The sequence below is a fragment of the Opisthorchis viverrini genome, assembly GCF_000715545.1.
Source record: "Opisthorchis viverrini unplaced genomic scaffold opera_v5_200, whole genome shotgun sequence".
Lineage (NCBI taxonomy): Eukaryota > Metazoa > Platyhelminthes > Trematoda > Opisthorchiida > Opisthorchiidae > Opisthorchis > Opisthorchis viverrini.
Window position 1 is genome coordinate 165,322 of NW_008751855.1, and position 25,132 is coordinate 190,453.

General features: G+C 43.9%; 2 protein-coding genes across 2 annotated transcripts in view; one reads left to right on the forward strand and one right to left on the reverse strand.

The window, feature by feature from the left end:
• Positions 1–25,132, reverse strand: part of T265_14462 (hypothetical protein) — a gene marked incomplete at both ends in the record, with an annotated part of 68,160 nt that overhangs the window by 11,533 nt on the left and 31,495 nt on the right. Inside the window, 5 exons of the mRNA XM_009173751.1 lie at positions 2,884–3,108; positions 5,757–5,951; positions 8,297–8,500; positions 11,046–11,212; positions 20,454–20,918. Of these exons, the coding sequence (XP_009172015.1) occupies positions 2,884–3,108; positions 5,757–5,951; positions 8,297–8,500; positions 11,046–11,212; positions 20,454–20,918 (1,256 nt within the window). The remainder of the gene's footprint in view (positions 1–2,883; positions 3,109–5,756; positions 5,952–8,296; positions 8,501–11,045; positions 11,213–20,453; positions 20,919–25,132) is intronic.
• Positions 12,572–16,633, forward strand: T265_08035 (hypothetical protein; the record flags this gene model as incomplete). Its single annotated transcript, XM_009173729.1, has 2 exons — positions 12,572–12,705; positions 16,465–16,633. The coding sequence occupies 2 exons, from the start codon at positions 12,572–12,574 to the stop codon at positions 16,631–16,633; spliced, it is 303 nt and encodes a 100-aa protein (XP_009171993.1).

Here is a 25,132-nt window from a genome sequence, read left to right on the forward strand (position 1 = left end):
GGTATATATATATATATATATATATATATATATATATACGTTGAAGGTTTCATGCTTCAAAGCTGTAAAAGTATACATCGTGAATTGGACGCATTTGCGGAGTGGACACGGAGGACTACGGGACCGTATGGTAGGGTAGGCTGCTAACATCCTCTTAGGACTATAGCACCACGCGACAAAAGGACGTCACTGAATATATCATAATAAAATTGATGTGCCAAGTGTGAGTGGACACGGAGGACTACGGGACCGTATCATTTGGTAGGCTGCTAACATCCTCTTAGGACTATAGCACCACGCGACAAAAGGACGTCACTGAATATATCATAATAAAATTGATGCGTGATGCCAAGTGTAACACGGGTAATGCATTGGTGAGATCTAAATTGTCAAGTGGCCTCGCGAAGATATTGGATGCAATAGCAAGCAGCTATTAAACCAGCCAACATAAGCGAAGTTTCAAGAGTTTATGTACCGATAGTTTGTCCATTACAATACCACAATCATTGAAAGTTCAGTGAAGCAGGATCAGCAGCCACGTCAGGATCAACCACATAGGGTACCAAGACTGGTTGCAATAATGATGCATTTTTCGTTTCCTGATCAGCAATAAGCATGTAGCCACTGTAGCATCAGTCAGATGCATTAGCTCCGGTGGCCCAAAAACGGACAAAGAATGAATAATAAGCTAAAAGGAGCCAAGAAATCTAATGGTAGGTAGATGGGTAATTTCATAAGGACTACTTCACAGCATTGAAACAAATCTCTGGAGTATCCCAAATACATCCATATCGCTCAGGCTGTCTGAAACCTCCACAGGCCTGAATATATATTTGATGCTTACAAGGCACGACTGTCAATAGTATTTAACAACCCATCCGTTCACCACCACTCTTGGCAGCTACCTCAATTCGCTGTAAGAATGGACTTTCCCAATGCACTTTCGAAGATCGAACTCTGAAGATCGACAAATAAACAGTAGAGCGGAACGACTGTCAGGGAAACAGAATTACATGAAGAAATGTTCAAGATGAGTAGACCAACATTGGAAAACGAAGTTTTCGTCTGCGCTGCATACTGTGAGAGACAAAAAGGGATTCAAAAAATCATTCAGCTGTAGCACCCTTTCGGTGCCTATCTGTCATGCCACACGAAGGAGGCACGAGGGCTGGGGTACTGCCAGGTTGCCTAAGCCTAGACAGGGGGAGTCGAAAGGCAGAGGTCAGGTTCGAACCACGGACCTTCCGGTCGGTAAATTCGCGCTCTAACCACTTGGTACATCTTGTTTCAAAAGAGTTCAGGTCGCTTCAAGCATACCAATGTTCGAGAGAAGGCGAAGCCGACCGAAAACGAAAAATATTGCGNGCGAAATGGAAATGCATGACATGCATTCTGATCAACTGCTGGACCACCATCAAATGTTCCCGAAAAACAATATAGGTTCCAGAAAGCAGGCAAAGCGATTGATTGACTTCATCTTCGGAGCGCGTCGGCTCCAGGAAAACCGCTAAAAAGCGAACCAAACACCAAACACCCTGTCAGCGGATTTCAGCAATAAACACCACTGAAGGCCAACGATGTACTGCCGTGCTGTTTTTTTTACAGTACGATATAGGACAATGCGCCCAGAGTTTACAGAACACCAACTGCAAACATCCTTTTAGTTGACAGTGGATCCTACCTGCAGTCACGATGGTGTTTGGTTCGACAGCCGATCAGTTGCGGAAACGCACAGATGTGCGTTGAAATCCGGTACGTATCACATGCAACTTCCTCAAACTCTAAGACAATTTAAACATACCAAACTGAACTGATCAAATTGTTCGGGTGCTTCGCACCGTGGGGGTCACTGGACCTGACCATGCATGAATTCTGACAGTCGCATCTCGATCAAAGTACGCAAGGTAGCCTGGTAAGTCGGCTGTTTTTTGTTTGAGCTTGCGTCACATGTGCGCACGAAATAAAGTTACGGAATGGTTGGTGTAGACAGTGAAACCACACTCAACGTTCGGTAGTAACCCGAGCGAATTCAGACCAGACTGAAACTAACCTAATTGCAGGAGACATCAAAAAAGAAACCCATACGAAAACTCATCCCCCGACCGAACTCGCCCGGACTTCAAAGCACCTGAACAATTAGAAAAAGCTGTTTATCCTACTCTTCAAATCTGTTTGCATTTAAATGAGAATGCAACGGCGTCGATCAAGTTGTTGTTCACAGCCGGACCAGGCCAAGAACAGACCCAAAACAATCAACGAAAGATACGAACATCCTCCCGGAACTGCTATTTAAAAGGAATCAGTTAGCAACATCCAGCTCACATAAACTATTTACAGCAAATAGCAGGACCCATTGAGCCGCACGATCATGAAAGAACTCGGCGAAAAAGGGAATTAGTCTCGGAAATTGAATGCATGTCGCGTCTATCTGTAGACGCAACCGAGGCATCGTCACGGAGCTAAGAACAATGACTAAACCACAAACCAAATTGGTATTCCATTTCAGACCTGTAACATTCATGTGCGCGTGTAAATTACTGGATATTAGTGTTGTCATTGAATGGATAAGACAAGGTGTTAACATGTGGTAACACTCGGCCTTTTTACAAAATTTAGTTTATTGAGTTTGAGGCGAGGATGCATTACAGAAAGCCAAATTAATGAGATGGTATCCTGAAATGCTCCTGTCACATCCATTTCCATATGATGCTTATTTCAGGTCAGTTCAATCAAAGCGTTTTCCACTAACATCTGCACATCGTTTCTGAGGATGCACACCATTTTTTATACCAAAAACTACCAATAGTTGAGTTATGGCGAAAAACGAACTGTTCTTAATTCCAGCAGGAGATCAAAAGTCACAGAATCAATCAAAAACCAAACCTTGTATAGCGTGCCGTAATGAAGCATTTTTGGCCGATGCGGAGCGAGCAACCAGTTGAGGCTCACACTCTCTCCGAGCAAGTGATTCTGAAGCCAACGAATGTGATTTTTTCGTGTATAGCAGCCGACTGTCGTGTTGATGGAGCTGAGCACGCGAGTGAGGCGTTCATTCGCTTGAAGAGTCGACTCATAATCTGGATGGAATGGAGCGGTATCCGCCAATATCTAAAATGAAAATAGAGAAGTCAGTCAAAAGAACAAGGTATATTGTAACAAAGGTTTTATGGGGAAGGAAGACTGTTCAAGGAGATTGCTACCGGATGGCACCCGCATCTTAAGGAGTGTAGGAGAGGAAAAACGGAAGACAGACACACATAGGTAAATACAAGGGATGTAGATAACTAAATTGGACTCAGCGAAAAAAGGTGAGAAGCCATTGATGCATCAAAAGCCGTTCGGTTGTTGATCTGCTCGACAATCTTGGCGATTGGCCTGCAAAAGCTGTACCATAAGCGGAGGGAGCATCGCCAGTATTAGATTAAGTGGCTACATTCTCTTTTTGTGTCTGCCTTTACAGAGATTTAAGTGTCATCTCTCTGCATACGGAGGAGGAGACCTGGCATATTCAACTTGCGCGAACCCCTGAATCAGCCGCTGAAGAGGGGATTTCGACCGTCAGCTCGCATTGGAAAAGGTGGAAATACTGTCGCAGTCGAAAGTTATGTTTACGCACTTCAACCCATGCCGCAAGATCAACAGCTCCAGCAAAACGAAACTATGGTCATATCAAAACGCAAACCCTTGTCACCATTTTTGGTGTGACCGAGTTCCGAAAATGCTTTATGACCGACGCTTCACGTTTGTGAAAGATCACAAAACACTCCTGGCTCTACTTGATTCCAAGAAAGACATTTCAGTCTACACCGCGAATCAACTGCAACGGTGTGGCAGAATTCCAACCTTACCATAAAATATGCCTTAACTGAGAACATCAGATAGACAGATGCACTTCCGCGCTTGGTTGATTCTCACGTGATAGAACCAGAAAATACAGTCATAGCCGTCAAACCAGAAGTCTGTGCTGGGGTGTTGGAGACCCCAAATCAACTACCGGCGACTTTACACATGCCTTGCAATGCCATGAGAAATGCACTACAAAAGGCTATGGAGTAGTTGAGCATTATATTGTTCTTCAGAGGAACTTGGACAACCGTTTCAACGACAAAATTCGCTGTAGATGGTTGCGTTATTTTCGGCGACCGGATCGTTGTGCCCAGCAAGCGCCACCGTAGAGTTCTTGACTCAATTTCGTAATGGGCATCCGGAGAAAAGCTGCATGGAAACCATGGTTCGCAGCTATTTATTGGAACGGTGAGGATGAACATATGGAGTGGATATATCGGATCTGCTTCCGATATGCGGCAGCAATCAACAATCACCACAGCCTTGGTCAAAACCAGGAACACCAGGGTCGCACATCCGTGTGGATTTCGCCGAACTAGCTAACCAACAAAACTTCCTAATCGTTGTTGGTGCCTTTCGTTATGTTCAAGACAACAACTGCAACTTTTGTTTCCAACATTTGTCACTCCCCCCCCCCCGAGAAACAACAGTGTCCGGCAATGACACCAGTTTACATCCCATCAGTTTGGTGACTTCGCCCGAGGGTTGGCACCACGCATATTACTCCCTCATCATTCCATCTGCCGTCGAATGGTTACGCTGAGAGGTTCGTAGATACCTTTAAGCGCACATCGGCAAACGCAAGGGAGGGGGGGGGGACGCAGAAGTCTTGGACACCTTATTGTTGAACTGCGGAGAAACTTTCAACTCACGCTCTCCTGGCAATCGCTCATCAGCAGAAGTTATGATGGGAAAGTAGTTGAGACTTACACACAACGCTATCCTTAAACGTTTACGTTCAATGCATCGGCCACGGGAAGGAACTTGAAGTTCCGACCTAGGAGAGATGTACCTGTAACGAATCATCACCGTGCTCACGGAAATTGGAGTGTCGGAAGCATGCTCAAGAAAAAATCAGTCAGGTGATGTATAGCTTCCGGGTGGGGTCATCAATATAGAAATGGCCTATTAACCGGCTAAGGACGACTGATGACCCGATCCCGAAGACAGCCCAACCTATTGCCTGCAATCTTCGACCTTCAAGGGTTAGTAACAACAGCCATTACCCGCAAAAGATCCATTGTCGCAAACGGGGCGCCGGACCGATAGAGTCAGAAAACAGGTGGGACACCTCCAACGGGCGCGCGGAGGATGCCTTACGTCAACACCACAAAAGGGGGTGTCATGAAAATCAATCGCCCTTAAATAACCTCAGAATGCCATAAGCTTACTAGGAACTGTCAAAATCACTCGAGAAAGGTCGTCGAGTCGGCCAACGACAAAAACCAGCTATTAATTGAACGTCCAACCAGACAATCAGTGACGACTGAGGATGTCCGAGGATCAGGTATGACCCAGAAGCGATGCCGGCTATGTACTCATGGTATTTCTTTCCCTTTGAGCAGTCCTTTCTCGAATAAAAAAGAGCGTACTAGGAAGACTAAACCGATGCGAAGAATACAGACCAAAACACAATACTAACCCCAAGTGGACCAATGGGATTACGAGAAAGCTTCCCTGCAATCCTACGTAACACACATTAGACACCTTCACATCCTTATAAGTGCCAGTCCAAACGTGTACTGACACTGCGCTTGATCGATGATAAAACGGCTGCAATCCAGCTGCCAAGGAGGATGATCAGACCAACTACCAATGAATGTACTAGAGCTGCCGATATTACGACACACTGTTAAATGTAGAACTCGGTACGAGAGGGAAAGGTACATCACCTTCAAAACAAAACTTACCCGTTGGAGAAATAGTCCGTAACGAGTAAGTCGTTGGATAGGCTTTAACAAATAGCTAGACAGCGGCAAATTTCCGTGTTCGCACTGAAGTAGGACCATCTTCAGCTGGGGAACCACGATGAGAAGATGCTGCAGCGTTTGGATTGCCGACTCTTGATGCTTGCAGTAATGGCGGAACGCACTGAATTTCGGAAGCTGAATGTGTGAAAACCAATTCCAAAAGTCTTCAATAGAAACAAGAAGAGTGTGATGCGAAGTGATCGTCAAAGTGACAATACTCAACGTTTTGTTATCTCCTGTCTAGAATAAGTTTCTCTCAAGGGAGGATGCGGGATTGTGGTCATGTCCTATAAAGGCCAGTAACGGAGTAGCTGGGAACGAAACGCAACTGAATTACAACAGTGACAATAAAAAGCAATCACCCCTTCAAATGTGACTCCCAGTCTTGATGTGCAAGGTATTTTGGGAGGCGATATATTCAAGAAAAACCAGCAAGAATAGGGCACCTGCACCATTGCTGAAATAAATACCTTTGAGAACCATTTTGAGTGAGGCGTCATCAGTGGGATTGGTCGAGTATCTTGTGTGAAATTAAACCACTATAGCTCAGCATACAATATGAAATTCAGCTGAACGCTGGTTGGAAAGTGACAGCATGCTCGCCACCGGTCACGTACATGTCCTGCACGGCTTCCAACCGAAGACCACGTGGGATCCCAGCCCATAAAATGAGAAGGTCCCAAATCGCCTATTTTGATCGTAGTCACCTTTGTTCTACTTTGTTATGTCACGCTCTGTCCAGAGCAGACATTAACTTTCATCGGGTTTGCCTCTTCCTGCCATGTGAAAAGTTGTGATAGAACAGTATGGTGAGAAAGGGCACGGTAACCTGGACTGGAAAGATCGATGGATCGTCAGGTTGGTTGTGTCTCGATGCCCACCAAAAGCTGCTGCCTGAAGGAAACGTAATCTTAACGAGTTGATCGAATTTAGCTGTTTTTCGCTACAAATCATGTGCGAAATTGCAGTGGTTCCAGCTGCTACAGGTCCGTTCACCGAATTTAAAAAAGGGAATGAAATGATAGCGGTGAGAGGTAATGGCCGAGCGGTTNGTCCGAGCGGTTCATTGACGTTAAGTTGTTCGGATCGTCCGATGTAGTGGGGAGCGAGAGAACTATGTAGTGAAGCAATCACGTGAACCGAAAATGGCTCAAATCCCCTTAGACAACGTTCGACATGACTACGTAAACACCACTAGGTGTTCGCCAAAAGAAAATGAAATAAAAATTAAGAAACAGGAAGTGTTTAAATAAGTGAATGAAACATGATATAGATGTAATACACTGCACATAAGGTTGCTGAAAATTCTTCGACAACCCATGACTATTTCGCTCTTCTTGGTGCTCATTAGTTAGGCGCAGTCCCTGAGTTTCCGTCAGCTTTATGTTCTACTTGAACCTAAATTGGACAGATTTCGACCAAAATACTCATTTGCACATCACTTTGGTTTTCATGGGAGACTCGGATGAATCGCTCGTTTATGAAGTTCAACTAAATGTGCAGCACAAAGGCCGCCTCACGTTTCATTTGTTACGGCGGTAGTTTTGTGTTCACTAACGATTAATTAAATAAACCAATAAACAGAGGGATCCCTTGGATGATCGTTTTGTGGAGCACCCGATGGACGATCTTCAAGCGGGCCGAGGAGTTTTGTAACAACTTGTATATGAATTCTCTCTCACCAATCCTGGGTGTTCTACATGATTTTAGCGGAGTGCTTGCTTCCATTGGACAATATTTTCATTGTTGGTTACAGAATATAAGGCGAGGAGCAAAACTAACCGTTTGTTGACTCAGTTTTCTTGAATGTACTAACAACTTATTTTGTTTTACTCGAATGTGGGCTGTCGAAGAGTTTTCACTAACCTTATGAGTAGTGTATTACGTCTAAACAAGGCACAGTGATATCTCGAATATCGCACTAACTGAAACATGAGGCGGCTTAAGAGTTGCTTAAGAACATCATAAAAAGCGACAGGTTCAGCTGCGTTCCAGGTATTTCTCCCGTGAAAAAAAATTGATTTGCAAATGAGCGTCGAAACATGATATGCTTTTTACCAAGTTAGTTATCTTAGCCGTCCAGTGAATTTACAGCTTTGCTAACAAACGAGGTCGCGTTGAAGGGACATACTATTGGTCGGTGGCACTGACGTCAACAAATCAGTTAGGCCCTTTTACAAAACCATCGCCTTCGACATGCAGCTGGACCTGTTCAACGGCAGTGTGGTTTTTCAGCGCATGGTTGTTATGTGCAAACCCAGGGAACGGAAGTGTAGTAACTAGTAACAACGTGCCTATTGTACACCATTTGAAGTCGACAATGTGAGCTGAATGGCAGCGGTACGCGCTCACTTAGTCAAGCGCTGATTATAAAAAACGTAACCAAATGAGTGTGTGCTGTCACCTCATCAAAATGCAGCTTGCGTGTGGTTGACTAACTGGTCCGAACCATACGAATGGATGGCAGCTAATCTGCTTACTTGTTGCAGAAACACCTTCCCAATGGGGATAGGAGAATTGTTGACTTCCGGACTGCCCGCCACATCCATCTGCTGCTGTAGTGCGCTAGAGAGCGGGATTGAAAGGGATGGGGTTACTCGGGTTAAATAGATGCAGACATCCATTTTACAAGTACTCATGAAAAGCAAAATAAGCTCTGGCAAACTGATGGGAAAGATTACCATCTAAAGGAGATTCATGTGGAACCAAAAGCGATGCGTAGGAAACTAAGAATGTTGGTTTGTTGATGGACGAATCATTTGCGGAGATTACCAATTTTCTCACGATGCGCTGTTCCGCTAAACAAAGGCGTATTCTGATGTCACCCCGATTGGAAGTGGAACACATTCAAAGAACATTCCGGCCATTAGTAAAAACAACAATAGGCGAATAACCCCAAGAAGCTATGAAGATGACGTAACAACGTTTAACGTACCGGTGGAATTCTAACGACAATTGATGTAATTCTACAAAGTTCGAGAATATTTTGGTTAGTTCATCTTCCGTAAGAACTCCAACCCGACGTATCGGTTCACAGAAGTCCTAGGACAAAAACAAATAAATCGGAAATCAGGATAATCGCGAAATCGGTTTAACAAATCTCCCTTTCTCTTAACATGTTTCCAAGTGATACGCGCGGTCAAAGGAGAGCTTCAGGACAACTTCGATTCGCATAATATCACAAGTATAGTTCAAACGGGCCAACTGTGAACTGACTGGAATTTTAATCAACAGGATGGACGGTAAATCAAGTATTCGTCTAGAGGACAATCACTACAACAGTTGACCACATATCTTTAAAATACTGCACACTCAATCGGATTAAAACTAGGATATGTAAAATTCGAAGTCTATCAACAGCCCCTCAATGTTCGGAGCGCATTCAATAAGGATCAGACGTATGAGACACAACAGTTGCGGGAATCAGAGGCTCATTCCTAGAAAATCTAAAATACAAATAGCATAGTGGACTTACATTCGCACTAGATCAGTGTTAGTCTCTTTAAAATACGACAGATTGCCGGAACACATCTCCATTGTATGCAATGAAGCTTAGTATGGTCACATGCTGTAGAGTCATTATTACACAACAGTCACTGTGACTGAAGTAGCCCTGTGTCTTTTGCGTTTTTTTTTGAAGGGAAAATTCACTAGCTCAAGTATCTTGGCAAGCCGAAATCGCCGTCTATTTTCGATGAAACCAGATCGTTCATGCTCAGTGATTGTCTGACTGTATTTTGGAAAACACTGAAAAGTTCACCTGGTGTTTTGAGACATTTCTCGTTCATTCAACCTTGAGCAATCAACATACTTTGAGCCAAACTGTTCCCCGTCGGAAAACGAGCCAGAAAGTTTATTTAAAAAACGAATGGAATGCCTGGTAAGCAAAATCCGATGATAAAAATGTTGACCATAAGAACAGTTCAATCAATTTCACAAAGCTCACTAACGAATCATCATTGGGCATGCTACGATCGACTGGAATCATGTGAGTTCACAGGACCACACAGTGATGAGAACAACAGAATTCCTGAAATTGATTGGTTTCACCAAAACAGTGAGATGACGGAACATTTCAACGGCATTTCACCTGAAAACAGTAAGTGCTACAGCTACAGGAAAAAACGGAGACGGGATATCGAGCACCAAACTAGATTTTGCCATGGTGTGAGTTTAGTCCCTGAGTAGGTGGATGATTGGAAATAATACGTTTTATGAATGGTGTTCATTGCTGTCCGTTGAAAGAAGGTAATGATTTCAGCGCAGCAGGATGGTGGTCTGAGGGGAGTCAGCAATGTGACTTGCTTCGTGCAATCGGTGAACCATAGTCACCCGTCACTGGTCGTGCACTGCACTAACCGGAAGTTTCATGGTTCGAACCCAACTCCGGCATCTGGACTGCTCCTGTCTGGACTTGGTAGTGCCTCAGCCTTGGTGCTTCCTTCGAAAGACACCAGAGTGTTACACATGAACGGTTTTTACTTGCCAACTGTGTGGAAAACAAAAACTATTACGATAATTGCTCTGGAATTCTTTGAGAAAGGAACCGGTCTGTCCTAATTAAGCACGTTTCAGGGCAACCGTAAGTGACTGCGTGGAGTCACGAGGCACACTCTTGAACTAGTTCTGAAATAAAATCTCTTATTTAAGGAGTCTAAGTGCAAGTAAAGTGCCGGAAATATGTGATTTAAGTTTACATGATGTTTGTAGTATGGTCGTTCACAAACTTTGAACGCAGTAGAATGTCCTCATTAGAGCTAATGCCATATCAGGTCGCGTGATTGGTGAACTATGTAGGATGGAAAACCCCTCTGAATAATCGACAGCCATCAGCACTTCTTTGAAGACATCATTTCCGGCAGGTAGACCTGAAATGCAGATGTTTCTCGCCAGGGAAAATAATACCTTGTCTCAACCCCGCTTACGGGGAACGCGTGAGAAACAATTGGAAAGTAAGTACTGACTAACTGATGCAGTTCTACGGTAAGACCTAAAACAAACAACTCTCCTGGGTGGCACATTTTAAAGCAAGGTATGTGTGTAGAAAGGGTTTGAGCAAAACGCTGAGGACCTAGTACGTAAAGAAACTTTCTGAGGGCGAGAATTCTCACACCTATTGAATGCAGACGAAAACAAGAGGTTCACACAAGACCATGAACTAGGTCCAAGACATCAGACGATCTGATAAGTAACGATGGCAAACCAGTGGTGCTTTGAATATAAACTTACAGTCTGAAGTTTAAGGAGATCGGAAGCGTAGATTTCCTCAGTTTGCAAGAGCTCGAAAATCGCCAAGTTACGTTTGTGTTCCCGTGATCCGTCCAGTTTGGCAGTTGATTCCACTGTACATGATTCTGTTGCATGCTTTGTGTTCGCTGTGGACACAAAGGCTGACACTAAGATCAAGTTGAAAGGAAACATAACAATGATTAAATGGGATACACAAACGGAAGGACAGGACCACAATCGACGGAAAAAGTAGTCTGACAACTTGATAGCAAAACCTACAGCAGCAACAGCAGCCAAAGCGACGATAAATATAATGTTCGAGGAAAGAATACCACAGAGATGGAAGTGATCGTGCGTATCCTGTACAATAGAAATTAGTAACACGTCATGAGAGAGTTCACACGTTGGAAAACAGACTTAAGGCATATTAAAAAACTAAAATAATGAGTGCTCAAGGCATAGGAACTTCAGTTATATCGGTTCATAATTCTTCCGGCCAAGAGGATAATTGTCTTAGAATAGGCTCGGAAAGATTCTTATGGGCTATTTGGGATACTTGTTAGGGGAACTTTCAATCGAAATCTGTTACAATGAACCTAATCGGCTATAATTTCCACCCACTTCAAACCGCTTTGTGTAGATGCGAATTGATTTCATGCAGACAACTGTGTACGACTGATGCGCTGTATGTTAGTGCCAGTGCGGTTGTTGGGTGTCTTAAGCTGGTTGAGCGTGAATGTAAAACGCATTAGATGCAGGACAAAACCAGTCCCGATGGAGAGTACGTTGTCAGCTCGTAGATGTATCACTTAGAATGCCGGTGCATTCTTGCATTTGCATCATTCTAAGCTGCGTTTAACTGAAAATACGCCGTTTCCTCGCTAATTTGGGTGACGTTGTCATGGTAGAAAACAGAACGTTCGCAACTAAACTGTCCAGCCAAGTGAATAAATTACAAATAAGACTTGATCCATCAAGATTCACCCGTGATGATGATTTCCCATTCTGGGGTTGTAATACAAGTAAGCACTGATATTATGTACTGAAAACGAGTACTTTGGTGCAACTTTAGAAATAACTTCCATCCACAGCTGCCGTGAATGCCCCGAATCCTAGGGCATCCAGTTGGGTGTGATTCAAGGGACGCAGATGAATAAAAATTAGCAAGCCACGCACATATTTATGAGCACAAAACAGCAAACTATGTGATGGGGAATAATATGGGGAAAAAAGCACAAAAATGGGAAAATTGCAACCAGAGGAATGAGTGACAAATGCCGCTACATGCTGAAAAAATTTTCTGATGTTGGGGTTTAGTTAAATAACCTGATTGGAATCAATCGCAAGTACTCCTTCTGGTGTGTTGCTCTCACCAATTTTCTAGCTGAATTCCTTTTCCCTCCCAAAAGAGGACAAGTCGGAATATACAATAGCAGAGACTGAAGTTTCCGAAATCGAAACTTGAAACACAAAACTAGTGTAAACGTTTAAAACCTTCATTTTTGAAATGAGAAGTCCAAATATACATGGAACAAAGAGATGAGACTGACAGCGTGGCTCAGACCACCGACCTCTGGCTCACAGCACGAGCATCCCGAGAATGTTTGCCGATTCTCATGTATATGCGCAATTCAGGTTGGTGGTATAATCTCATCTGCAAGTGTGTCTTTTCCGTTCATAGACTTAGACTTCTGACTTCAAGATTTACCAAACCCCACTCGGGCGAGATGGACCAAGTGATTAGAGCGCGAATTTACTGGCTGGAAGGTCCGTGATTTGAACCCGACCTCTGCCACTCAACTTCCCCTGTCTAAGCTTGGGCAACCTGGCAGTATCCCAGCACTCGTGTAGCATGGCAGCTAGACACCGAAAGGGTGCTACAGCTGGACGATTTGTAAGCAACCCTCTATTGTGTAGTGGAAACCGTTCTAACATTTAATCTACGCTGATGATAGACATGATTTCTGAATGAGAAAAAGTCGAGGAAGTTGAATACAGATGTTCGTTCTATTAGGGCAGAAGAACAGTGTGATTGTATTGACAGCTGAGATATGGACCAGTAGGCCTTATGTCGAAAGCAGTGCCAGTGATCCAACTAATTAGCTCACCCGTATATCATCAGAGCGAATCAAGTAACGTAGATCAAACTCGTGAACCCTGTTTCAGCCATCATTTCACATGCTACACAGTCTCCAAAAAGCATACGAATTTGTGGAAATGCATTGAGCAGGCAACACTTTGGAATCCGGCAAGCAAACGACAGTTGTATACACCACAGTCAAATGAATGAAACAGAAAATAAATGAGTAACATATATTGATCATGCCGTAACACCTTCGAACAAATCAGTGAAGGGCTCACATGCAAGATCACTAAGGATAAAAACACACCAATGATGTCAAACCAGCGAAAAGATGCTGTAGACGGAAGGAAAGCGACTATTATGTATAAAATGACAGGAATGGAGATAAACAGTCGGGAAAACAGAATCGCATGGACAAATCAGGAGACCTTAAGGGAACCGAATTTGTTGAACGAGCCTGTCAACTAACTCTAAGTCAAAACTTAACTCGAATTACACCAAAGTCGGAAAAAGTGGTTCGATCTGAGTAGGGCTGAACGAAAAGGTGGATGAAGTTGGTAACAATGAAATGACATCTGTAGCAGATTCTTTTGCCTGTAAATCAAATTATCCCTTCATGGTTCCGGGCCAGAAGAAGGTTGGACATATCTCTAGCTGGTTTATTCCGGTTTTATCACAAATATATCATACTGTCCGTAAAAAATGGCTTCCAACTAATTCATCGTCAAATGCTTGATCTGACTTTAGTTAAACCAAACACTATTGACGGAAATTTTTCCCAACACAAATCTAACAAGAATAACACAGGGTACTGATGCGCCAAGTATAGTTTACGTGGTGCTGAGATTGAGAGCGGTAAACAATATATTTTAGCTGTTACCCTAGAGGTTACTTGACACATTGATTAAAACCACAGCAGTAATACTGTAAAATCCAAACCAACGGAAGGAACAACTTGGCGATGCAAAAAGAGCATTTTTTGTCGGGAGATACCAATTTTTGTCCGGGTGTTGGCAACAAAAAATATTTGCATGGATTATAAGTTTGAAACTCGATGACAAGGGACCTCGATTTAAGGACGTGCGAAATTTTGGCTGACGTATCCCAATCACTATATCGAGAGATCGAGAGACTATCTGTGTTCGTCATTTGACTCGTCCAACTCCGGAAGTGGCCTTTGAATAAGGACACCATTCGTGGGTTCTGATGCCCCACTACACATGTTTACATCAAGACACCATTGGATTGCACAGACAGATGGGTTTCATCAGCACTGCCCGGAGATGGTGGCGCGTCTTTGTGTTGGGAACCGCGCCCATCAGTTACCACAGAGTTCTCAAATAGAATTTGATTGGAGCGATCGCTCCGATCACAAATAAATGAACCCCACCTCAATTGCCAAACAAATATCACGACAACCAACCCCAGTACGTGTGACTTGAGTCCGAGAGTATCAGAGCGGGGTTCGATCAGAAAGAAGATACATCGGCACGTACACATTACATCAAATGCTTGAGCAGAAACAAAACATCGTGGTTTTCCTCGACATGCTAGAAGCTACTGGCTCCGCGGTTAGGTCGGTCTTTCTACATAAAGCTAACCAAAACAGAAAACCCAAACTGTCGGCAGTGTTTGGGCTCACAAGCATTCAAAGGTCTTTCCCCAACTAGTCAACTCCGTCGGGTGTTGCCCCAGATTTCTATTTCTGTTTAATGGTGTGGTTCAGGTATTTGTAGAATGCATGCTCCAAAGCATGCATGATTGTGAACCATCGTTTGTCCGCACAACCAGCTAAGAACACAGTATGAGAAGAGGATATCCCGTTTGGGCACGCCTTTTGCAGCTTCAAAATATAGAGTATTCACACAAGATTCTCAGTGGCCATGTAGCCATTTGATAAGGTAGCGTGTTGGTAAGTTAACCCAGTTTACCAGCTAGAATAGCTGTCATTGCGACCCGAACCACCAAATGATGGTGGGGCAAATCAGTGGTAAAAGTAGGGATCCACTGACCGGAAGGTTCGTGGTTCGAACCTGGCCTCCGCATCGCGATTTCTCGTCTCTAGGTAGTACCCAAGCCCTCGTTCTTCCTTCGGGTGGCACGACAGCCAGATATTGAAAAGAATATTACAACTGAATCATTATATTGTTACTCTAAGTGGTTCACGCTTATACCCAGGTACGTATGAGAGTCATCTTTTCAAGACCTTCCTACGGTTTAGTGAATAACTTTTCAATCATCAGTGTGCATACTGATGATGTTCCCTCGATTGGTCATAAAACGTTTGGAAGCTCACTTTCAAGACCAGCGAACAGATCAACGACCACCTGATCAGTTACAAATAAACGCACCCGAGCTATCAACGCGTCCAGTTTGGTCGCTTTTTGCACTTGGTTGATGTTAGGCGAAGTATGTAAGGATACTGGTTCCATCTCTAAAATGATGTTGGCACTGTTCCAAGTTGAAAGCATCATTCTCGTACGTTTTCTTTGCAGGTAGTCTCGTTCCTCTGTCTTGTTTTTACACATTACTATGGTCTTCTTTTTACCAAGGTTGTCTGTCAAGTGAGTAGTAGTATTTGCTGTTCGCCTGTTGCTGTCCTTCCGGGTAAGAATCGTGACGGTTTACTCATGGAGTGTTTACTTTCACAAGTCATCCCCACGTTGTCCGCCCTTTTAAAGTAATCACAATCCGGACGGATCACACTAACCGCATTGGTGATCCTTTCTCTTGTGGGAATACCACATACAATCAACTTGCGTACTGTGACTAACTTAGTTCCCAGTGCATAAAATTTACACCGCTTTTGGATTACTTAGTCTCACAAAACAAATAGGGTAAGTGCATATCGATTGACCGTACACCAACGTTGTAGCAGTAGAACATGGCTCTCGGAAGGGTGGCTAATCTGCATAAAAGTTTGTCGTACACTTTGCATGAGTCTACGCACTATTTTGGTTGTGAATCACACGCAGGCGCTACTCTGGGGTGTCATCTGCGAAAGCTAACAGGCCAATATTTTCTATACTCAGAGGAGTTAAAAGTGCTTGAAAAGGGAGCCGTATAAATGCGGGAAAAAGGGGCCGTCACGTATTGCAAGACATAAAACACAAAAAATAACGCTGTTGACCGATACTCCAATTTCGATTCGAAGTGATCCCAGCTGCTAACTATTCATCCACATGGAGTAGAATGAATGGACGACACCCACGCTCTGTAGCAAAAAGAAACCCACCAAGGTCACTGACGCTTGTTCGGTTTACTTTCGTCACACAATTGAAGTGGTTGATCGCAGAGCGCTCACACGGATCTATTTCCTTTCATCATACCATACAGTGTACAAATAATCGAAAATGCTCCGGGAGTTCCTATAATTTCGAAAGTTTGCAGTCTCCTTGCAACGCTAAAACAAGACCTTGATAGGAAATTGTTGAAAGTCGGCGAGGGCCGGGAACGTTTGGAGCAAGAGATGGCCCATACGAAGGGACGCAAAAGCACCGCATAACAGCACCATGTATAAAGTGCTTTGGAATTAGGCACTGAGTTGATAAGAAAACCAACCGAACTAGGCATAAAAGCTTGCGGGCTGAATAAAATCACTGGTATCATATCAATCACATAAGTCAAAAATCGTGAGCATAACGAGGGAGGCCAGTGAGGAAAATAGAAACGCAAGGCGCGTTAACAACGACGCAATGCAGAACACACAAATTCCCTAGGGCCAGCGATTGGGACGAAAATAGGGAAAACGACCATATTGAGTCGCAGACGAAAACCGGGAAGTTGTAGAAGTTCGGGGGTGAAATATGCAGTCCGAAATGTGATGACTGAAAAACGCAGTTTTCTCCTAATAAGAAGCACCAATAAAGATTAAGGTTCGCTTTGTGTCTGATTTCAGTACGAACGGAAAGGCGAACAAAAGGATGGATGAGTAGTGCCAAATTCCTCAACGGTATAGATGTAGCCAATACAGTGGTAAAATTGCTAGGCAAACTGGGGACAATGGGAAGGCGCGTAGACGGACACAAACAGCGAGAAAACCAGAAGTCACAGAAAGGCGTTCTAGCCATTTCGAAAGGGCAAGTTATGCTCCGAAATGTATATATGTGAGCCAAACGGTGGTGAATAATGTTTAATGTCAGTCCGTCCAACTCAGGTCTTCTTATTCGTGGCTGCTTTAGGATGATCAGAATGGACAGAAACGAATAAAAGCGCCATTCAGTTTGTCAGTGGATAGTAGCGAAAGGAATGAGACGTACCGATGTTGAAAGATGAAAATTCCAGCAGGTTGAGCAAAATCCAGGAGAGCGTTTTGTTGCATATGGAAACATCGAATGGCAGAACCGAGGGGAGGGAAGATTGTAAACGTTTGTTAAATGATCAAAACAGACGGAAAAGTGCACTCCAAATTAGGAAAATCAGCTTGATGTGAATTAACAGAGTTGATTACTCGACATAACAGAGAAATCGGAAGCCACCTGCTCTGCAAAGGTAGCGGCCAAGGTTAAAGCAATCAAGCGAAAAATCCGTGCATGGCAGGAATTATAAGATTGGTGGAAAAAATCCCGAGTGAGCATCAATCGACAAGATGCATCAAACAAAGTCACATGGTGCGCACGAACGAGGGAAGAATTTCTACGTTGGTTTATTTCTACATTTACAGGATTGGTCGACGACACGGTATGGTATGCAACCCACCTACCAGCGCCTAAAATTAGAACCTTCACACCCCAACTAAATATGCCACAAACAGTTAATTGGTTGGACGTATCCGGAAGTTTGCGAGGTGAGAAATACTTCAGTGCGCATTGTCAGGAGAGAAAGTAGTTACAGGCCAAAAGCTACGCCTTCTTGGTATTCTGAAACTATTAGCAAGTGGATTCGGGCGTTCCAAACCTAAATATATTCCAAACGAAGCACATTTGAGCTGGCTTGGGCTTGTAGCTGTACACATGACTTCGTAACGCAGATCACATGCAAGTGTCACCAAGCGGATCTGACTGTATGCTTTGTAAGTACAAAAAAGAATCAAACCGATTGTCGGAAGGGGGAGGAATTTTCACGCCGCTCAATGGATAAATACCGGATCACAAGTATGATTCCCGAACGATGTTCACATCAGACGTATTCAGGCCTGCGATCATCCATGGAATATGTGTATACTGGACAAACAACCTAGCATATTTGAAGGAAGTAAACCTGAGCTAGGAACCGGGATGGCGCAAGTAACGCGAACTAGGTTAGTACTCACGGGGATGGACCGAACGGGCTGCATCGGGTTAGAAAAAAGAGTGTTTAGGTCTTGACTAACGCATAACACAGTATTGGGAGTCTAGTCAGGGAAGTTGATCAAGCTGTACCTGCGATCCGGAGGATTCGAAGCAGCAATGAGTCACAAAGGAAGTGCACGCCGTCCACTCTCCTGTGCGCCAGTAAATATTTGGAGTAAGAAAATAATAAGCATTCTGAGTGGCCCAAGGGTTTACACAACGTAATCAGGCGTCGTCAACTCTTGTAAATACTCGTTTTCCTTACTATGAAAGACAACAGCATTGCGCAAGCAGTAGTGGCTGCATCGAACCACGTGAGATTTATTTTATAATTTGTGAGACGTACGGCCACCATAAAAACAATCTATCAATGGTGATGATGTGCCCAACAAATCGACTCGATACTAGACTTTATATAAATTCAGGGGAAAACAATACTATCAGTCAACACTGCACAAAGACGGACGGATAGTCAGTGGCCGATAGAAAAGCCATGTATATGGGCATTCGTGAGAAGTTAAAGGGAAATTAGACACTTGCTAACGAGGAGAACGGGGGAGTGGGCGAAAAACCAAATACAAAAGATGGTTCATGTGTAAACAATGAGATCACGCGTCAGTCGAAAATCTGTGACAGGCGCAACTGTAAATAACAGAAATGTGTGATAGTACGCCGTAACAGACAGGCTGATTGTAGTAGAATGAACACTGAAAACTGAAGAGCTGATATGAGTGTAAAAGTTAGGTTTGTAGATTAGTCAGCTTTAGTACCTGTCAGTTACATCTGCGGTCGATGAGAAGAACTCAATATGATCGCATGTGGTCATTCAAACCTGTTTGCATACTACGTAGGTTACAGAAGAAAAACAGCGTCCTACTGCGATGGGTTGCGTAAGCCATTTGGGCCTCAGGGGAGCTGACATCTCCTCTACCTTTTATTTAATGCATCAGAACAGAAAATCCAACTCAAAGCACTAGGTTAACGGGGTTTCAGAAAGTGTGCAGGCCAATACAGTATTTGCAGCAGATGTGGCATGGATTACTAGTGAGTGGTTGCGTGACACGCACGGTATACATCCATACCATTATCGTCTGTACACTCCTGGGGTCGCCCTCGTCAGAACTCACTGGCAGTTACTATCCTTGAATGTACTCGGATATAAGCTTCGGTTAACTAACAGGCTAAGTGAGCTTGTTGCCGGTATGTGTTGACACCAGCGTACGACGGATTATCATGTCAGAACAGGCTCAGTTGTTCGAAACTTGGTCGCTGCTCAAAGTGCAAACATTTGTCAACTCAGTTGCAGGGAGAGAGAGAGAGAGGGCCGAACAACGGTAAAATGCCCGCCTGACACACCAGAGTCTCAACTCGAATCAGAACCATAGGCGACCACCCAAATGAATGATGTAGATCCAGAATGAGAGTGACAGCACTGAGGAAAAACGCGTTGGCACTCAACTTTGATGCTTAATTGTCGTAACATGTCTCCATCACGTGCACACTGACGTAATCTGGGATTCATAACACAACTAAAAACGAATTAATCCGACGATGTAGACGGAGCAGTGGTGCCTTTGGGCCATAACTGATCACCTTGCCAACCCTATCCCCATTACATGACGCTGATTTGTGAAAAATGAACACCTGAAAAGTGCAATGTGACAGTTGGTATGCAAACAGTAAGTCGCTCACACATGGTGCACTTTCAGTGCGCATTTGCTGTGTAAACCAAAGTAAACGCAAAAACAGAGGTGCTGCCCACTTAAGTGGAAGGTCGCGTTTACAGCAAATATTTTGGTAAGGAAATGCAGTGCGCTGCATTTTCTCAAGCACAAGGAAAACTTGCGCGAGTCTGGGACAACAGGACTAAGATAAAACACCACTAGCATCCCGGTGAACCAGTGCTCCAAGCTAATCAAGAGAGTTAAGTCGCGTTAACTGCGATACAAAGCAATGGATGAATATGTGAAGCGGTGAAATATGTAAAGTGCACATGAACCAGGACAGAATAAACATGGCCTCAACATCTGGCAGAAAATATACAAAGGTGCGTACACGAGACGGTACCGGTCGTTGTTGGTCCATGTGGAACAGGTTGCTTAGAAGGAGCTCCAGGCACGGGTTGGGTGTAGGGTCGTACGTAGTTGACGGGGAATAAACCTTCCGCACCAGATGACTGCAGACGACCACGCCACCATTCTGGTTCATCCCGACCGAGAACTGTAATCACCGAACCCTCTTCAAAGGTTAACTCATCGGCGTGGGCAGCTCTGTAACTAAAAATTGCTTGCATCATTTCAACTGAACGATTTCCGATAGCGGTCTGCGTGGGTTGTGTAGGCTGAGCTGACTGGGATGGGACTGTGGATATGGCCGGTATCGGCGGCTCGGTAGTTGGCATTTTTGGTGAAGTCGTAGTGTGGGTAAGCGTAGTACCAGTAGGAGCTTCAGAAGTGGAGACCGTAGTAGTGATTGAAGAGCACGAATCAGTTGTGGAACGTGCTGCAGTCTTGAGCGGTCCTGTAGGTGAAGGGGAACATTGAACGAGATGGAGAGCCCAATATTCACCGTGAAACATTACAACCTTACAGTTCGGTCGTCTACCGAAATATGGAACCCAAAACGGTGGGTATGGCTGACTGCGTGAGTAGTTCGAGTCCTAACTCAAATTGCAGATAACTGGTTGGAGCATCAGATAATTGTACACCCGACTGTGAGATGCAGCTCTAAACAACCTCTGGCTCATCAATATTAGACGGTACTTTATTGTTCCCTCCACAGTAATCGGCCTTTTGACTCCCACTCACAAACAATCCATCAGAACTAGGTGTTCTGTTCTCTGTTGGAAGATTTAATTCATTGATGACTGCTAAAATTGAGAAGTCTTGTTGGAAGGTGAATGTTGCTCTTCAACCTGAATAAAAGAAGAGCGATCATACTGCCGTGGGTAATTTCACAAAAAGAAGGCAGACAGAAAGCCCATTCATATATGCATCGGGGGTGGTTGAGGCAAAAGCATCGAAGCTAATGTCTCGGAAACTTAGCGGAGGAGCGAATCCAGTTATTTGACAGATGGATCAGGAAGCCCGGATGACACAACATCTGGAATACATCTCAGAAACTTACGTAAAACTACTTTAGAGCCAAAGAATATGCAAAACCAGCCAACGGCGAGGGTGCACTTGTTCAGCGGATAAAGTTCACCTACATATGGCCAGATGTGGTTGAATCCACAGGGGGACAGACACAACAAGACTGTTTTGAATTATACGAACTTCTCATGACGTGGAATCAAGAGGCCTGACCTCAAACATCAGCTCAATGGGGTCCATCTAGAATTTAGTAGTCCAGATCAAACAATCTACGCCCCGCACGTAAATTTCTTTTCATCCACGTCAGTACATTTTTAGAAGACCTGACAGTGTACCGGAGCAAAAACGTATAATACAGTACGAAAGATTTGATGCACATGCTCCAGGGTTCAAAAGACAAGGAGACCTATGAGCATAGTTAATCCTCTTAGACCATCCTAATCACCCAGTCTGCTTTTTAAGGAAAATTGAATATTCTTATCCGTGTACGGTGATCCCCTCCATTGGACGGAGTAACCATTGGGGAGATCGCTAATTTGCCTCGGGAACTGAGTGTTCGATGGTTAAGATAGTTTGTTTTATAACTTTATTATTTCCTTCTGCATATCGAGTCCTGTTTGTGACGGAATGTCACCACAATGAGCGATAAAACACAGGCACTGTTTGAAGGCCAAATATCAAGTGCATCCCAGCAAGCTTATTGAGATGTGAAAGAGTCGGAGAATCTTCTCCCTTGGCCTCACAGTTCGCCTCCACTTCTTGTCATCCTTCCTTATTCAGCTTCATTTGAGCTAGATCCTGCAGTATTAGCTTCAAGCTCGTAGCTGTGTATGCTGGGTAGTCAGCAATGCGCCTCAGAGAGAGCAAGCCTCAGCTTGCATTAGTAGGAAAATCGCATTGGATAAGCGCACTTCTATACACCACACATGCCTGATTGCAGGCCCCAAAGTGTCGAAATATTAGCAGGTCCGATCAAATTACATTGAACTCGCGTCTAACTGCTGTAAATAGGGATGGTATTCGGTGGCAGCTGCGCTTTTCAGTGAGATTGGAGGATGTACACTACAGCTATTCAGAGTGAGTAACAAATGGTAATGACTTTCAAAGCACTATCTTTTAATTCAATTCTTTTTTTATCCTATCCATCCTTTGCCAACATCCCCAGAAACCTATATAACATTGGAAATTCTGTCGCATTGTTTTCAGATGTTTCTGAAAGTCATATACTGAGCAAACTAATAAGTTGAACTAGTATCTTAGGCTGATAAAAATGTCTCAAACAGAACTCCCTGTAGCGCTGGATCAATTATTTCTGGATAGAAGTCCTCACTTTGGAGGATCAGAGAGAACAACGAATTTGGGTAATGTCCCGCAAGGACTCCGTTCATACTGAGTTGAATGACCAGCATTGGACATCTAAACGACAAAAAAACCCAAAGGAATCCACTCCACGTCGTCACTTTCGACCAAAACGAGGTGCCTTTGGGGCACAGTGGACTAGTGTCATCCTCTCGGAGAGATAGCACAGATAACAATATTTAAAAAGCGGGTTTCGATCGTACATCTGTCACACATCAGCGTACGCAAGCAATATGGGAACGGAACTCCTTCAGTTTACAATCAATTGGAAAAAGTTTGGAACCGATTGAGAAGTCATTGTTCCATATGCATGCAGTCCCACGCAGTCCACTCTGTTAACACAGGGATGCTTGGCGATTTCTACCATCTCAACCGTCAGTCTACGTTGCGTGGACGGTAGTTCTCGCCTCGAAACCTCAACATTTCCTAAGTCGATTTTGTGTCCCGTGTCTAATGCATGCTCCACCATTGCCAAGCATTTAAGTAAAGCTCGATATTCATATGCGATTTTCGGCAGCCTGTTTATTTTCCTTCGGTGTTCTCCGATTCGGGTGTGAAGTTCCCTGGCCATCTGTCCTATATAGACCTTAGTGCAGTTGTTACAATTGTAGACAGTCCCTGGTTCTGTTTGCCGGGAGGAGATTCTTCAGTCGCACCAGTGCACAGCGTAGAGTGTATCTCTTCTGGAAGGCTATTCTTATGCTAGCCGTGTTTAAAATCCTTCAAATGACCCCGATGTTTCTGGTTTGTATGGAATAACAGCAATCCCAATCCGTTCTCTTTCGGGTTTCGGCACCGGTACCAACACCTTCGCAATGGACGCCTAATCAAACTAGCCGGATGTCCAATACCACGAATATCGTTCTTTACTTTAATTTGGACCGGTTTCGATATCCGCTACTTTGTTGGCAGTTATATGAATTCTTAGTGAAAGTAAGGGATTTCCGGTGAGGGGTTCCCACCCATCTGGCCAGCTGATGGGGTGGGAAAACTATTCCGTTTACTATCGGTCTCACCAGGGCATCTGATTTATGGATTTTTGGTAGGTCGTAAAATCATGGTTCGATTGCACTTTTGGGGTACAATCGACCTTCTTCCTCTCCTTTGACTGAACTTATTCCCTTCTATGGGATATCCGAAATGGATCAAAAATATCTGCCGATTTCAGCTTTACTTCTTTTCAGTATAGGTGTAATATTTCTACTATTGGTCCGCCGGTAAGGACCATCAGCTAGGTGTTGCTCGACCTTCTTGATCATGACCACAGTGGCGATACGCTTATCCTCCATTATGATCACTATGGTTTCCATCTGTTTTGGGGTGTTAAACGCTTTTCCCTCCGATGGTGTAATATTTGGAGCTTCTGGCTGTTGGGACTTCAGGAATGTGACCAGCTGTACCCGTCACTTCTCCGTTGACGGTAGTTTTTGAAACACAAATTCAACGCTAGGAATATTTCTTCCTGATCATCAATTAGCTTATTGCAAAAGCCAATCCCTTTTCTAATAGACAACGCTCTTCCTCACTTAGCGGTCTTTTTGATATACTAGCCACGCTACAATAGCTAGTAGCGGTTATTTGAAAGGCTCCTCCTAACCACATCAAAGATGTGCGCCTTATCCTTAGGTTTAGGCCAAAACTAGGCACACTCCAGCGACTTATGCCATCATATTTTCGTACTCACATAATTTAGGTAGTCTTGATCCTTTCTGTCTGGGTAACAGGCGCACTGAAGATATTCACATGATTAGAGCCTCAGATGAGCATACTAGGTCAAGATCGCAGGTCTAACAACAACTTACACCTTTCTGTGTTGCAAAGTTTGTGAGCCAATCGACTGTGCTTAGCACGTCTTGGAAACTGCATCGCGGGGTACATCTGGGGAATATAGTTAAGCGACCGAACAGCACGTATAATCCTATATTTACGATTTTTCGGTTTCTTCCACGCAGTTTCCCTTTGAGTACACTTGCTTCAATATATAATTACCCCGACGAAAAGCTTGGGCACATTGTTTTAGCACCTTATAACCACTAAAAAAGCTGATCAGCTTTTACCTCACCACGTTCCTTCGCATCGGCTGACCTCGACGGAAGCATTTACCAAGTGCGCCGTTTCTCGGGCTTAAAAATCGCGCAAGTTTATCTCCGATATTGTCATCTATTTTCACTTTGAAAAATCCCAATTGCGTATTCTTACAACCGAAAATCGAAGTACCTACAAGGACAATTATCAACTTTGTTCATTAACTCCCTTGCGTGAGATGCTGCAAGTGGTAGGGAG